Genomic DNA, 15,903 nt, shown 5'->3' with positions numbered 1-15,903 from the left:
TGACTGGTTGTCGACAAGTTGGCTGCTAATTAGCTTGTACTAGTACAGCAGTTTCATGCAAGTGGGTCACAGTGTAAGAGGATAATGGATGGATGGCATCGCAAGCTCTTTCAGTATAAAGGAAGGAAACAGGTATAGGTCTTTGTATGAGACCAAATCTTCATCATTTGATCAACAACAATTCTGCAACACATAAAAATCACCATTTGATTTTATGGTCCTTTTGTAGTATTCATTTACCAAGTAAACCAAGTTTTTTATAATAGCAAAACATTTAGTTAGCAGTAAGTCTTTTTAAGGACACTCAAAACCTGTATATTTGAGAGTATAAATTGATATTTGCAATAGCAATGTCTGATCTTGGGTATTTCCAGAGTGGTTGAAGTCAGTGATTTCAGTCTTGAATCGCACCCCTCCCTTGAAAACTATTAACATCCTCCCAGTCAAGTATGCTTGCAACATTTAACCTGGGTCTCTCACTGTCACATCAGATGAGTTTCCAGCATTGTGGCTGAATTTATTCATCAAATTCATTTGAGTAATTAAAGATGGCCCATTAATAATCCCTGTGGGATCCCTTATTAATTCGTGTTTAAAACTCCCCATTAATTATTTGGATTAAATGAAAAACTATTTGTCTGAAAAGCCACATGAGACAGAAAATTTAACAACAAAAATTTGATCTTTGAAGGTAATTTAATCTCTCTAGAGAGCAAGAAACCGTAAGCCCTTTTTTTTTTCAGGTTAATATGTGTGTACTGTACATCTCCTAAAACAGAGGTTTTATTTGTCCGAGCGATGTCTTGTGATAACGCTGCCACCTTCTGGTAAGGACCTGACCTATAAGAACAGGCTGCACACAAGACTGTACTGTAGTTCATAACATTTGCACCGCTGCTTAATCAAGCAGATAATGAGCAATAAGATTTGAAGCTGTCGGTGTGAGTGTGTGTGTGTGTGTGTCAAAACTCATGACAGACGGGGATTTCAGTATAAATATTTATGCCTGGCAAACAGATCAATGGCTATTAAAAAGGTCAAGGGCAGATGATGATGGATGCTGGCTGTATTTATTGATAAATTCTGACCGCATTAATGAATTACAAATGCACACACGCTTGAACACACACACACACACACACACACACAGATAGCAGACCAAATGATAGGGATTAATTCATTGATCATGCTTAATCTGTCATACTTAATTCCATAGGAACAACAGTGATGAGAGCAAGCCTCCATTAAACAGATAAATTATTCAACATGAGGAGGAGGTGGATCCAAGATAAATGAGCGTGGGAGACTGGTGCCAGCAGTCACAGGCTGAGGTTAATTACAGTCTTTTCTTGGAAACTAGCACAGGTTAACTTACAGTAATAGTTATATGGAAATACCTTATAACTGTAATTGGAGGCTCAGGTTAACATAACAGTTCATGGAAGCACTTGGGTTTCATTTTAGTTGACTTTGAATAAAGTTATCTAAGATTAAGAGGTAGCATAACACAATATCTCAACTTTGTTGTTAGCAGAGTGGGGCTTGTCCCAGCTGAATCAAATCTGTAACCTTGTATTAGCTCCATACAGATTTATTTGTAAAGCTACGTAGAAATGTCTTCAGATTGTTTCTTTTGTAATGATCAAGACATCATACTAACAGAATTAAGACCTGGAAACTGCAATATCCTAGATAATGACTGTCGCTAACATATGAAAGAGGCTGGTTTTGGCAAAGGTATTTAATTGATCATGAGCATAACAATACACCTGGGGCCACATGTATAAAACTTTGTGGAGTAAAAGTCTGTACAAGACAGTAGAAATATTCATGAACAGTCTCTGTGGTAGATTTATATATCCCTGCATACGCACTGTTCTGTATTACACAACTCAGTCACTGGGAAAATGTACTTTGTTCTAAACTTGGTCTGGTCCTTGTAAGGCTGCCAGATCAGACTGTTTTGTTGTAATACTAAGCCATTACAGACTATTGACAGTAATACACATATCTATCACACTCAGATCAGCGCTCAAAAATGTTCATTTTAGTTTGCAACGCATGCAAGTAGTATAAATGCAAATGACAAATTAATTCTGTGTAATTTTAAGTTTTAGTGTGGAACATGGCTAACATTTTTTCTGTGTAGTTTGTTTGGCCCCTACTCCAAGTACTCAATCAAAGACAATTTGGTTCCATTAATTATATCCAACCAGTATTTCAGTATTTTATTTACTTTCCAGCATAATTTACAGCTATATGCGGGCACAGGGGAAGACACACTTCATTAACAGGTTTTGATATTTGTGAGCAATGCCATTTTGAAGTTAAAAACCTCCCTAGATAAATTCTCCTGCCTGCTTTTCATACCTGATTCCACCATGTCATAAAGGCACGTCACAAATCAGACATAATATCTTTACACTCCTAAATATTAGGAAATATTTGTGAAACCTTTCATTGCATTACTTTGACCATCCTTTTTTTTAGTCGTGTAAATTGCTAATTTTAACAGGTGCTTATACATGACTAAAGCACCTGGCCTGCTTTGGTTTTTCCAACTTTGTGATTCAGCCTCTTCTACACACCTGCACGTTTCAAAAGATAAAAAATTAAGTCTACAAAAAAGATAAAAACTCATTAATAACAGAAAAACATGAGCAGGGAGCTACTGATGCTGCGCTTATACAGTACAGCAAAGCACTGGTATAAACAAACAGTTGACAGCTTATTAAACCACGCTACTGAACATGGACACAAAAGTTGCCAAAATATAGTCATCGCTAGATTTTGCCGTACTATGGATGACACTTCTACTGAGGACGAGAAACAGCAGCTGTCATTTCAGTCAGAAGAAGCCTCTGGAGAGAGAACTTCCACTCATTTTCTGATGTAATAAATTATACCTTAGTATAGATGAGTTTCTTAACAACCTTCTGCATGTGATCCAGTCCTGGCTGACGGAAGAAATGTCAACAGAATGGTCAACAGACGTGTGTTAGAAGAAGGTTTCTCTACACAGTGGGCAGGTGGACTTGTTGCTGGAAGTGAACCATTTGTACTGTGGAAAGATGAGGAAAAAAAAGAACAACAAAACAATGTCAAAGGGCAATGTTCAATTAAAATTCTATGTTTTCATACATTTAATGGTATTAATGAGATGTAAGATGGAACACAACCAGTAGTGGGCTTTAGATTTATTAATTATACCTTCACATAGGTCCAAGTAAAAGGAAAAATCCTCATGAAGTATCACTGTAGTGGACAAACTACATTTTGTTGATAGTTATATTCTGTTCTCTCTCTGAATTTATGACTGATCAAAGATTAAAAAAAGAGTTTGTTGATGTAAATTGGTCTTTTGAAATCTCCATAACAGACACCAAAGATGTGAACAACCCATCACTGGAAGTAACATGATCACATATACACATATATCTCACCAGACACGCTGAGTGAAATTTCTTTTTGCAGGTGCGACAAGCCTTTTTGGGCAGGGAGTAGTTGGAGCCGTGGATAACAGAGAAGCAGATCATACAATCCTCTATTCCCTCAAAACGTTTATCCACGTTGTTCTTCCACAGAGCCAGGCCCTCCATTATACTGCCATTCTAAAAACACAGTTAAATTTTTTGGAATTGTTTCATCCTCTTTTTGTCTTTTTTACAACACAAACTCACTGCATTAATATCTATTGTAGGTTTATGTGTCTACCTGATGTGTGAGGTACGTGCTAAGTTGCAGCATCCAGTTCCTCCACTGCTGTACGGCAACACCAACGCGCCTCCCACTCTCTACAGTGATCGAGCCCAGGGGGTAGTTCTGTGGTAGCTGAATCACCAACTCGATGAAGATGTCATCCACAGAATAGGTAGCAATCACCTCCCGTGCTGCTGAGCGGGCCTTCACCTGGGGCAATAAGATAAATAAATAAATGCACTGTTTGCCTGTGCCACTGGGGGTCTTTCAGTCAAATAATCAGACACCTGCTTTACAACCAGGACCACACTGAATGATTTCAAATTAACAGGATCTATTGTTGCTACATCATTATACTGTAAATGTGATGCAGGTACTGCACCAAAGGATTTGTTCAATTAAAACGATTATTACGCCCATAAACCTTTGTGTAATTTCTTGGAGATCAGGTATGCTGGGTTTAAAACTAACACTTAAAACATGTTTTAAGTGTTAGCACATGCTAGGAGAACAGTATCTGCAAGAGCAGATAAGTTAAATTAAATACCCTGAAGATGAGAGGAGAAATCCCAATCATTTTAAACAAAAATTTAAAAAGAACAAAAAACCAAAAGACCTGGCAGCCTTTACAGAAAAGCTGTCCATGTGAACTGTAAACTATAATTAGTTATTATAATAACAAATTATACTGTTATTGAACACCCAAAAATGTTAAAAGAAATAAGTCAACAATAAGTAAACAATGCAGTACTGTCAAAAAGCCCCCAAAACAGAACTTTTTCCATTTCATTATTCCATTTCCACTGTGTCAAAGTCAGCCAGAACAGAGATCTTGAAATGGCAGTTACTTCAGCATTATATTTTTAGTTCTTCATTATGCTGAATAAATGTGAAAATTACAGTTTCTTAGAATAAAATTTACAGAAAACCAAATTTGGCAGACTACTCAACCCACCGTCCTCCCATTACTGCACGAACGCTCTGTCTGCTTTCATTAAATCTGACATTTTAAAGAACCTAAAACTATTACAAGCTGTAGACACACAGAGAAGCAATTAAATTACTAACTTACAGTCATGCTGTCAAACATCTGAGTGCTGGAGTGGACAGATGAGATCTCCTGAGCTGAGAGAACAGGGCTGACGTATTTAATTGTGAACTTCTCCACGGCTGTGCTCACTCTCTTTTCCTGGCTGTTCCACCACAGCCGCACCATGGCCGGCAGGTCCTGCACTGTGCTGTAGTATACACTGCAAGCCAGGTGAGGGAGCTCCCACTCAACGCTGTCACTTTCTGCAGGAAAGAAAAAAAACAGGAGGGGACATCTAAGCTTGTTTACATTTCACAGTCATGTACTGTGTAGGTGGATGTGCTGTGCTTACTGTCAACAGCCAGAGACAGGTTCTCTGTAAAGAATGTTTTCGTCTCCTTTGTCTCTGGCCCCTGGCCTGGGTAGACGGGGATCTCAGGCATCAGCTTGAAGAGGTGGAGGAGGAGCTTGTTAAGGGAGCAGCTTCTCTTCAGATACTGGGCATAATGGGCACGCAGCTAGAGATGCATCAGAAGAGCAGTCAATACTCTGACAATACTTTGATATCAACACTTCTAAATCTCTTTGTTTCTATACACTTTCATATACTCAAAGTTGCAAGTCAAACTACTAAATTTTAATAGTACAACATATCCGTGATCATAGAGGCAAAGACTGAAGCTGTTCTGCAACAAGACTTGTCATGACTCACGTGGGAAGGTGAGGATTTGAAAAAAGTGAGGAGCAGCTTCCAGGCCAGCAGGTATCCCAGGATGCAGGAGTACTCCACACTGAGAGGCTGGACCACTGCACACTCCCCTATCTGAACACCCGCCAGGATACTGTCGCACAGCTCCTCACAGGTTGACAGGATGGCCATGAGAGAAGCTGGAGGAGAACTGAACACAAAACTTAACTGTGAAAAAGAATCATTTAAAAATATAACCCATACTAAGAAATATGGCCTCCCCCTTTGACTTACAGACATGGCTCATCTCTATCATCATCAGATTTGTTGCTGTCTCCTTCTCCATCACACTCTGGCAGCTGAGGCATGACCCTGTATTGACAATAAGCAAGTATGTTCATTTTCTTGGTTTTAAATCTTGTGGTAAGACTGAGGCGATCATTTCCAACATCCTGCAGAGCACTAAAAATCTCCAGATAGGTGTAGCACTTTTCTTTTAACACAGTCCTTCAGCAATTTCTTAGCAGAAACTGGAGATTATTTTCGATTAATTTAAGGAAGCCCACATTTGTGCACTGATATACACTCTTAAACAAAATCCTTACTTTTCCAAAAGGTGGTAGACAGTGATCTGCAGAGGTCTGGCCTTAAACAGCAACAGAGGACAGAAAGTATTGAGGAGCGTCTGAAGGGGCTCTGGCAGGTTCGTCTTCTGGTCTGCTATGAACCGTGGTGGCAGGGAGTTCTGATTTAGCTGCTGCACAGGCACATATGTCAGAGCCATACCGACTGACTGCAGTACCGCCAACGGGAACACAGGATCATCCGGTTCAGTGAAGGCATCTTCAATTAGAAAGCAAACAAGACAAAAGGACTATGACCCATGAAAGCAGGACTGTTACGTACTGTACTTACACAGACTTTACGGGCAGATTTGGAACACAGTCAAATGTAAACGCTCCCCATTTAAGTTCCCATATATTTTGTCGCCACCTCCTAAAATACAGTGCACACACGCACCTGTGATATTGACAGGCATAGGCAACAGCAGGTTGTAGATTCCCTCTACAAAGAAGTCTGTCCATTCACTCGCCAGTTCCGACGGCAGTTTCTCCAGAATGTCAGGCAAGGGGGATGCAAAGAACTGGTTCAGCTTCACTATCAGTGCAGCGTTCTCACACACAAATAGCTGCACCCATGGGTTCCACAGACTGCTCACATTCTCGCTGGCGGTCTGAGATCGAAAGCAAGCAAAGTCAAAGGTAGTGAGTGACTGCAAATAAATAGTTTTTGAAAATGCATAACCAAAAAAACCACAAAGCCAAAAAGCAGCACAATATTTATGTCCCACCTCCAACCAGGCCAACATGGAGCAGAGCAAGAAGTCCCACTGGCTGCTGCCAAGAACTGTTGGACAATGAGCCACCAGCCAGGACAGGAACCGCATCATTTCCACAGTAAGGTTCAGCTGTTCTGCAGTTGCTTTTGACAGGTCACTGAAAGACAACGATGTGACAAATGTAGGTATATCAGCAGAGCAGTGTTTCAAGGGATATAAAGGACAATAAAAAAAAGTACTGTGTGAATGTCTGTATGGCTTGTGTGATTATATTACCTGTTAAACAGGAACCAGTCCTCCTTACAGTTCCTCCACTCCATCAGAGTAGCCAGGATAGCTTGCACAACCTCCTCCTCTATTTCAGCGCTGGCCCTCAGACAGCACAGCAGCACCACCAGACACCCATACACATCTGTGACACAGAGCCCGGAATTACTTCTGGCTTGGTTCAAGTTCAAAAGTGCCCACATTTACATTTGAGTGTGTATGTATGTGTGTATTCTCACTGTCATCCTCCTGCCAGTTGATTATTCCAGCAGTAGCAAGGGCTATCAGAGTCTCTCTGTCTTTTACGGTCATAGTAGGACACAGCACCTGGAGCGTGCTCAGTTTGCTTTGAGACACTGGGAACAAACTGATCAAACACAGACAATTTTCAACATACAGCACATAATGGCTTTGTCTGTGAAATCCAGAGCAATTAAAATTACTCAAACATATAAAATACTGACCTGTCTACACTGCCGTACAGCTGCCTCACGGCTGCACTGCCAGTAGCTGCCAAGTTGTTCGTGTGGATGTAGTTTTCTAGAGTCAAAGACCATAGACCTCCTTCCTCCACTGACCTACAGGGCAACAATACAACACATAGTATATTCAGTGGATAGTGTATTGCCTGGGGATTAAAAAATGTGCATAAATATCACTGTTGACAACTTCTTTCTTCAGAACTGATAAATGTTTTAAATTTCTTTAAGATTCCTCTTTGAGATAAGCTATTTTTTATTGATTCCCAAGTAATGTACAGTCCAGTAAATTAAATCACACTTATGTCATCTGAAGAGGCACCGTGGTTTCAGGGGACTGAAAGCTCTGTTCATGTAGAAAACCATAACATGCTGATGTAGAGCAGGTTTGTTTCCACTTACTCTACCAAGTACCAGTGAACCTCACCTTGAGTAGAGCGTCTCCAGCAGGTGTTTCACTGGGACCAGGCTGTGGAGCCCTTCTGACAGCCTCCAGTCAGTCAGCAGGTTGTGATAGGAGGACACTATACTTGGGCTGTACTCTACCTCTTTACACCACTGAAGTGCATAGAGGAGCTCTGAAACTGTCAAAACACACACACAAACACATTAAACAGGATAATTGATTAACATTTACATAAAATGTGAAAAACACAAAGTTACAGAAAAGGTAGTTAATGTCCTGTGAATGTACCAGTGTACGTAAGGTTTGGACGGTGTGAAGGGCATTGCGCTTCCTTTTGGTCATGAGGAATAGCTGCAACAGTCTTGGCCGCCCTTCCTAACAGGGCACAGGCACATAGGTGAGCTGGCAACCTGTTTGGCACCTTAAACTTCCAGATGTCCATTGAGGGTTTTTCCCAAACTCCTCTGTGATGGCTGGACAGTAAGGGTGTTTTGATCCACTGCAGAGGACAGAAAAAAGGGGAAGGATAACACATGAATGTCAAGTGTTTTGTGTGCAGGCATTAATGAATGCAGAATCTAAATAACCAGTGTATAGTAGTGGGTGAATTTGTTATTTTCTAGGAAGGAAGGACGACAGATTGACTGACTCACCTGAGGAGGTAAGGCCTGTCTAATTCTTGTCCATTCTGTCTGGCTAGGCATCAACAACGTAAAGAATTGGACGAGGAGTAAGGAGTCTTGATCACAAACAGAGGAAATTGTTTCCACTATCCTCTGTACAGCCAGAACCAGAACCTGTAAACTAAACATAACACCAAGAAGAGTTAGCTGGAACCACAACAAAGCCTTGGGACAGATGTTTATGACACGGTTGCTGTGATTCAGACAGGAACAGGCCCAAATCTGGGGGAGGGACAACCAGAAAAACCAGCAAGAGCTTTTAAAAACTATATCAGAGGATGGTTTTTGTTACCTTTCAATGTCCAGAGAGACAGTGAGTAGTTGGTTTTTCACCCAAACAGCTGCACTGTGAAGGAAACCACCTTCCTTGACCTCGTATTCAGAGTGTTGGACCAATGACTGGACCCCAGCCACACACACTTTCCTCAGCTTATCTAAAAGTGAATCTTTCAAAGGAATATCGACACACATGAGTTACTCTGCTTACCTGTAAAGTGCAGTATATTTGTTTTGAGCGCTGTGTGAGTACCTACCAGACAGGTGAGTGTGTGTTTGATCTTGGGCGATGAGCTTGAAGACACTAAGCAACAGTTCCTCAGCAGAGAGTAGTAGAAGACAGTCTTGTACAGAAGAGAAGAATGTGGAGGCTACGTCACAGATGAAGGAGATGAGTGGCTCCATGTTGCCCGCATCTGAAAGACTCTTGGTCTCAGACAGAGTGGCGTGGAGCTTCTCTAAGATCTTCTCCATGTACACCTCCCCTATCAGAGGCTCTGCATATGCAAAATAGATCAAAACGATTATTGTATAGTTTGGTGACTGATACGAAAATCCACAAATAATGTGTATTTAGAGTCCAGACAAAAGGTACATTTCTAGCCAAAAATAATATTTGCTGGTGTGTGTATTTCTGTTCACCGTTGTTGTGGTGTTGAGAGAGGACCAGGCTGATAAGCGTCCAATTGTGGCTGCTTGTAGAAGAGGTAGAACTGGGAGAGCAGCGTCCCACCTTGCACAGTTCCTCAGTCAATCCCAAGAGCTGCTCGCCCAGAACTGAACCTTTCAGCCAATGATTACAGCTCTTTAGAGTCTGAGCATCTGCACAGGCCTAACAGGACAGACGGCAGAGTAGCATAGACATTTATAACAGCGTAAATTTGATGTGTAAGTATGTGAAGTATTTTGATTGAAGTTTAAATAAACAGAACGACACATACCCTCTGTATAATTTGCAGAATAATTCCCCACTGTAAATCCATCTAGAAAGCAAAGGAAAGAGCATGACCATCAGCAAAGAACAGTAAAATTCAGACAAAAGTGAGATGACTATGCTGCACCTAAAATGCGTATAAGCAGGTTGTATCTTATGACATCCGCATTTTATGTTACCGTGGTGATGTGGTTGAGTATGCGGGTGGTCTCCTGCTGGCTGCAGCAGTATAGTGAGCTGAAGACCATCTCCACCAGGTGCTCTGTGTTTCTGCGCCCCTTCTCAGAAAGCCACACAACCACCCGTTCCAACAGGAACTGCATCGCTGGATTTTTCATATTCAGTTCGTCTCTCTGCTCGCCATCCTTTGTTATTCTATCATCCAATTCGACCAAAGTCTAAGAAAAGCACAGTTCAGGGAAAAAGTCAGTTGCATCAAAGAGCTGAAAGGGCTTTCATTATTTAATTACAAAGCCTTACAAAGATAAAAAAAATACTGACACTGAAATACAATTGTGTCAGTAACTGTCAAATATGACTTACACTGAAGACCCTGGGTGTGTGGAAGGACTGCAGGAGAAGGGAGAGGAAAACAAGATGTCTCTCTGAGTTTTTCTCATTCACATGCACCAGGCACAGTTGTGCCAGCTGGCAAACTACATCCTCAAAACGCTGGGTCTGTAGGGATCCAAATGTCTTCTCATTCACAAGCTCTGACACTGTCTGCACAGGCTTCTCAACAACATCCCCCTCGACTTCCATTTTCTCATTGTCCTCTGGCTTAGAGAAACAGATCTTGACAGATTTCTTCTTCTGGGTGTGCTTTCTGTTTACCCTCTCAGGGTAACGCATCACCTGGGGACATAAGAGAAAGTGAGAATAGATTTACTTAGGCACTGTGTTTTCTGTTTCACTTTGGCCACTTTTTAAGACATGAATGTCTCTGACAGCAATATTGATTTTCTGTATAGTGTCAACATGGAGATTTCAGTGGGGAGTGTGTCTGAACCAGAGATTCTCCAAAACCCACCTGCAGCAAGGTGGCTACCCCTTCCAAAGCCTGTGGATCCGCTTCCTCGTTGTCGACATAACGCACAAAGAGAAGACCGAGCTCCTCCCAGAAGTCTGCCAGAAGCCCTTGAAAGACATCCTTGCTGTCATTTGTTTCACCTTCACACTGTGAACCTGCCCTCTTCTCCCAGGAAACAAGCATTTCAGTGACCAAAAGGAAGAGAGGACCATTCTGAAGGGAGGGATTTCCAAAAGCCTTTTCTAGTTGTGGTAGTAGCTACAACGAGACAAACAACACAACAATGTCAGAAAAGCAGAGACTTCAGTAGATTGGACACGATGGGAAAAGTATGCGCGACTATGCGGCCCCACCTGCTGTGAAATAAGCATGGTCCTTATTTTTCTCTGATCCTCCACTTCTTCTGTGTTCTGCAGTATGCAGTACCTCAAGCACTCAACAACAGAAGTCACTATAACTGCACTTTCCGAAGGACTTACTGCTGCACGCTCACTAGAAAGGCTGAGACAGGCAGAGCAATACAGTAATTCTGACATGGTTGAAATCAGTATCACAATATCAACAAAAGTAATAAGTACCATACAGAAATTTGACAGGTAAATTCATGTAATGTGAGAGCCTGAGGAATCTGCAAGGAGAAAGGTGTTGTTTGTTCACATATTTGTAATCATGTATAACTATAAATAAATAAAGATAATCTAGACATCTCTTGTGTGCACTGGAATTTCTATTGTATGAATTTTTTTTTGCAATTTCCCTGCAACAGCTGAGCACCCTAGCAGATAAACAAGCACACAGCTGTGCATAAGATTAACATCCCTTGATTAAAAGTGTTTATTATTTTTATATGATGATATGTCCAATGTACACTAAATCACATTTAAGAAAAAGAATAAATTAGTCCTTAATGCAATGAACTGTGTTCCACTCAAAAGAAATACAAAAAAAGAACTTTTCACAACACACTTCCCTTGACATTAAATAGTAATGATGATACTGAATTATCTCTCACCCCAATTGTACACACACACACACACACACACACACACAAATTACCCCTGTGTGAGGGAAGTGAAGAAGGTGGTGTTGAAGTCCAAGATCGGATCGGTGACCTGCTGGGGCAGTTTGCTGAGTAGAGGCATTAGATTAGGGTGAAGTGCTTTAGCCATGCCTTTGCCACCCTCTTTCAGTAGAGCCCAAAGTTTAGGTAGGAAGCCCTTCTTGGCATTCACATGTGTCCAGCAATCCTGGAACAGAAACAGAAAAATCAAAGATAACAACCAACTTGATGATAAATTGGCTTAACAAAACATTTTACACATCTACTTTGGTATCTATACATTTGTGTACTGGTTAGTTCACCTCCCTCTTGAACTAGTAAGTTTACTGTAATACCACAGAGGATAGACAACATTACAAAACACCTGGCAATATAATGGCACATATGTATGTGTGAGGTCACCCTTTAAACACAAGCTTACAGGGATCGTAGACACAACGTAAAGAACAGCTTCCCACACAGGAGGCAGCACTACAGGATCTGTGTCATCAATGCTGAGGAGAACAGCGGGGCAAAGTCGTGCCGCTTCAGCCTGGACCAGCGCTGGAGTGAACTCACACAGAGCGCACACCATCTCGAATAATGCCCCTCGCACCTGTGGAGCAACATACTTACATGTGTATTAGGTGGCATTTGGAAGCACAAACAGATAGAATTTAACTTCTCACATAGTTATATCATATTATGTTATAGTCAGCTCAAGTGTAGTTGTGGGATAGATTGGATAACAAAATATAAAGCACAAAAAATTAATTATAGGATAAAAAATTTCTACATAATCTGTGTGTGCAAGATAGTTTTCTCTTTAACATTTTGCCTTCACATGTAAAAGCAGCCACAGTAACAATGGCACCAAAGATAAATTCTGATTCTTTATCAAACCTCACACAAAAAGTCACAAAGGCCGTTGGTATTCTCAGAGAACCCGATGGCTTCTTCACAGTGAGGTTATAACAGACTACAATCTTTCATCAGAATAAAACATTCACTCAGGTTTTTATGATTAATATATAACATTTTCAAGCGGAATAATAAACATTAAGCCCTTTATTTTAATCGAATAAAGCTTCATTGTGTGCATGTACCAGATGAACAAGTTTCATACCCCTTCCACAGTTTGTTAAATGCAGAGCAGTTCTGTTTAATGCCAGTAGATAGATAGATAGATAGATAGAGATACTTTATTAATCCCCGTGGGGAAATTCGTTTGTAGCAGCAGTAACAAGGAGACAATAAATACACTCTATAAAGGAAAAAATAAATTTGTAAAAGAAATGCAATATATACAGGAGGGGGTCTTATATACACATACACACACACACACACATAGCAGCAGATACCTGTGGTGTCTTGTGTTTGCTGTACTTCCAGAACTTCCCAGAGTTAACAAGATGTGCTAGTTTTTGTTCCAGGGCATTCCTGTCATTCTGGAGGAGCAGGGAGAGCAGTCTCTTCACCCCAAGCAGAGAACTGGTCAGCATGCGCACATATTTGGCTTCTCTCTCCTCCTCAGTCACACTTCTAGAAAACAAGGGAAACCAGAGCCTCAGTAAAGACACTGACAGACTACATTATCTTTGTGCATATAGAATGAGGTAAACCTAAAACTTACTGCGGATCGCTCAGTGTGTCTGCCGTTTCCTTTAACAAAATATCTTGAAGTACCTGCAGTATAAAAATAACAACTATTTAATTCAGTTACATTTATCTCATTAGATCAACGAACAAATCCGCTTGCCCGCACAGAAGCCAACACTTCTACTCACGTTTAGGATCTCATCTTTGCAGAAGCTGAGAGCCTCAGGCTGTTTAGTGGGTGAGAAAGCAGCCTGGAAGGCCTGGCATGCAGCAGAGGCTGCAGGTGTGTAAGTGTCACACTGGGACAGAATCCAGTGGCCCATCAAGCTCTTCAGAAAGGGGGCCAAGCTGCGGCGTACTTTCAGCACCAGCTGTTCAAAAGCCTGCTGGGTGGCCTCCCTGATGCGGCGGTCATGATCCTGACAGATGATGAAGACAAAATTGTACAAACGACTACCATGAGCACACACACAGTGAAGTCCCATTTACATCAATATGAGCGATATGCAAGGCAACCTCTTGCTCAGAGATATTCCTCATCATGAATTTCACACATGTTCTGTAGCACTGGGATACTTTCTTTTTATTTGATAGGAATGATGGGATAGTTCCAAATCTATGATGGCAACAATTCTGTGTTTATTTAAGCATTAAAGCTGCACTATATCCAGAGCGTTAAGAGTAATGTGACACTGATACAAAAAACAGCAGTTTCATGAACATGTTGTGAATGTGTGATCATCTCACCACTGATATCTTGCAGTAAATCCTTGGCCAGTATGGCAGGACCCCTTTAACCTCTTCAGCATCCCGTTCTTGACACATGGACCCAAAGTCTTGAACAGCCTGAGAAGAGAACATACGATCAATACACATACGCCTGAACCAAGAAACACCAGGAGGTGAGTTCAGCACACCCAATGGGAGACAGCTTTTCAGGTTTTATGTACAATGTATTTGATATAATTTTAAGTGTCAGGTTGTGGCATATATGATTTAAATTTTAAACAAGGTACTTGTGTATTAAATAGCAGTTTTTTGTACAATATGTTAAACTTTGTGTGCTTGGCAGTAAGTGGAACTTCCTTTCTAGGACTATTGAGTTAGTTGAAGTTTAATTTTACTTTTAGTCTGGTGACAACATCCCTCTTCGACAGTTTCCTGAGCACCAGGCGGAAATCGGCATCAACCAGGTTGTCTATGTCCTCAGCGCCGTGAACAGCGGGGACATAACTCAGCTCCGAAGTGACCGTTGAATCAAAGCCCACAAACCCCGGGATGACGCCACCTTCCCGGGTGAGCACCTCAGCAGCTCGGCCGCTGCTCGACGGCTAACAGCGGGAGAGAAAACGTGTGGTTACAGACAAATCCAATAAAAGCAGTAACGTCAGATATAAGGAAACGTTATAAAACACAATAGCTGAAGTTATGAAACAGGTGAGGCAGCACTGTCACATGCAGCGTGCTAGCTGTTAACGTGAAGTTTACATTAGCTTGTGCTAAGACTTTGTTGCTAGCAGTTTTAGTTTCAGACTGTATATTAACTTACAGAAATTAATTCTTACCCGAACATTTCCTTTAGTTCGCTGTTTATTCTTACCCCCCATGGGTACGTCTTATTCTTAAAAGTATCCGTTTCTTATGGTATCTTGTTAAAATCGTTGGCAGTATTTAGTGACCTGTAGTCAGAGTGAAAGCCGCTGATCCTGCTCATGTTAGGAAACTAAACACTTCCTGTCTAGGTCTTTCAAAATAAAGCGTCATCCTCACGCATTTAAATGTACTAAGAAATGCAAGCCTATTCGCCTCTAAGTCAGCCATACTGTAAATGGTGGTGATATTTTTGTGACAAACCTGTTTATATTTCTCACTATTTTTACCTTCCAACTTCCACTGAAAACTCTATACACTGATGTCTGTGGATTATTCAGTAACAACAGGATAAGGCATGCGTGGCCAAAATTAGTTCCTCATTCAAATTCTATAACAGTCTATAGCTCAAAATGTAAATAAATAAATGAAATAACCATGATGCATAAATAAATTCCTTAGCATTCCTGAAACACAACCTGAAATACAATAATTTAGGCAGGGTGACAGCCTGATTTGTCTAGATCTATGAACAGCTACAAGGAAACTGATGGAAGCTTTCAAGAGTAGGGTGTGCAGACCTCTAGGATGTTGCAGTGCACTGTTAAACAACACTCAACCACAAAATACCAGTACTGCAAGTAAAATTGCTTGGTATTAGTGACTAATTTCTCCAAAACAGTCAAGAATCAAACTTCTGAGGTAAGTCACACACTTTTATTTTGAAAGGGATATCACAAAACAAAAGTGCTTACATATTTCGACTTGACACAGACACACTCACTTCCGCGAATTTCTTCTTCTTTTGTATTTGGAGTAAACTCAAAGTATTGTACGCTCATTG

The 15,903-nt window shown here is 40.9% G+C and overlaps 1 protein-coding gene across 1 annotated transcript; it reads right to left on the bottom strand.

Annotated features, from left to right (window-relative positions):
- Nucleotides 1-1,726: 1,726 nt before the first annotated feature.
- Nucleotides 1,727-15,173, bottom strand: ltn1 (listerin E3 ubiquitin protein ligase 1). Its single transcript, XM_041051957.1, has 32 exons — nt 15,035-15,173; nt 14,594-14,800; nt 14,217-14,315; nt 13,658-13,888; nt 13,504-13,556; nt 13,232-13,412; nt 12,313-12,486; nt 11,888-12,078; nt 11,185-11,332; nt 10,832-11,089; nt 10,345-10,656; nt 9,981-10,199; nt 9,809-9,850; nt 9,510-9,699; nt 9,125-9,364; nt 8,884-9,037; nt 8,562-8,712; nt 8,197-8,407; nt 7,930-8,086; nt 7,488-7,601; nt 7,263-7,390; nt 7,033-7,168; nt 6,769-6,913; nt 6,438-6,651; nt 6,023-6,260; nt 5,712-5,789; nt 5,442-5,628; nt 5,082-5,247; nt 4,772-4,992; nt 3,715-3,909; nt 3,444-3,611; nt 1,727-3,061 (listed from the first exon to the last, which is right to left on the bottom strand). The coding sequence occupies exons 1-32, from the start codon at nt 15,074-15,076 to the stop codon at nt 2,999-3,001; spliced, it is 5,313 nt and encodes a 1,770-aa protein (XP_040907891.1). The 5' UTR covers nt 15,077-15,173; the 3' UTR covers nt 1,727-2,998.
- Nucleotides 15,174-15,903: the final 730 nt, after the last annotated feature.

Source organism: Toxotes jaculatrix, chromosome 12 (assembly GCF_017976425.1).
Source record: "Toxotes jaculatrix isolate fToxJac2 chromosome 12, fToxJac2.pri, whole genome shotgun sequence".
Taxonomy (NCBI): domain Eukaryota; kingdom Metazoa; phylum Chordata; class Actinopteri; family Toxotidae; genus Toxotes; species Toxotes jaculatrix.
The sequence above is the reverse complement of the archived record's forward strand: the minus strand, read 5'-3'. Positions and strand labels throughout refer to the sequence as shown.

What these genes read in the sequence shown, in the direction of transcription:
- ltn1 (XM_041051957.1), bottom strand. Translation starts at nt 15,076, where the DNA reads ATGGGGGGTAAGAATAAACAGCGAACTAAAGGAAATGTTCGG. An exon ending in GCAAACACAAGACACCACAG is followed by an intron (nt 12,487 to 13,231) that starts GTATCTGCTGCT and finishes GTTGCTCCACAG; the next exon opens with GTGCGAGGGGCATTATTCGA. An exon ending in TATGCCTGTCAATATCACAG is followed by an intron (nt 6,261 to 6,437) that starts GTGCGTGTGTGC and finishes TTCTAATTGAAG; the next exon opens with ATGCCTTCACTGAACCGGAT.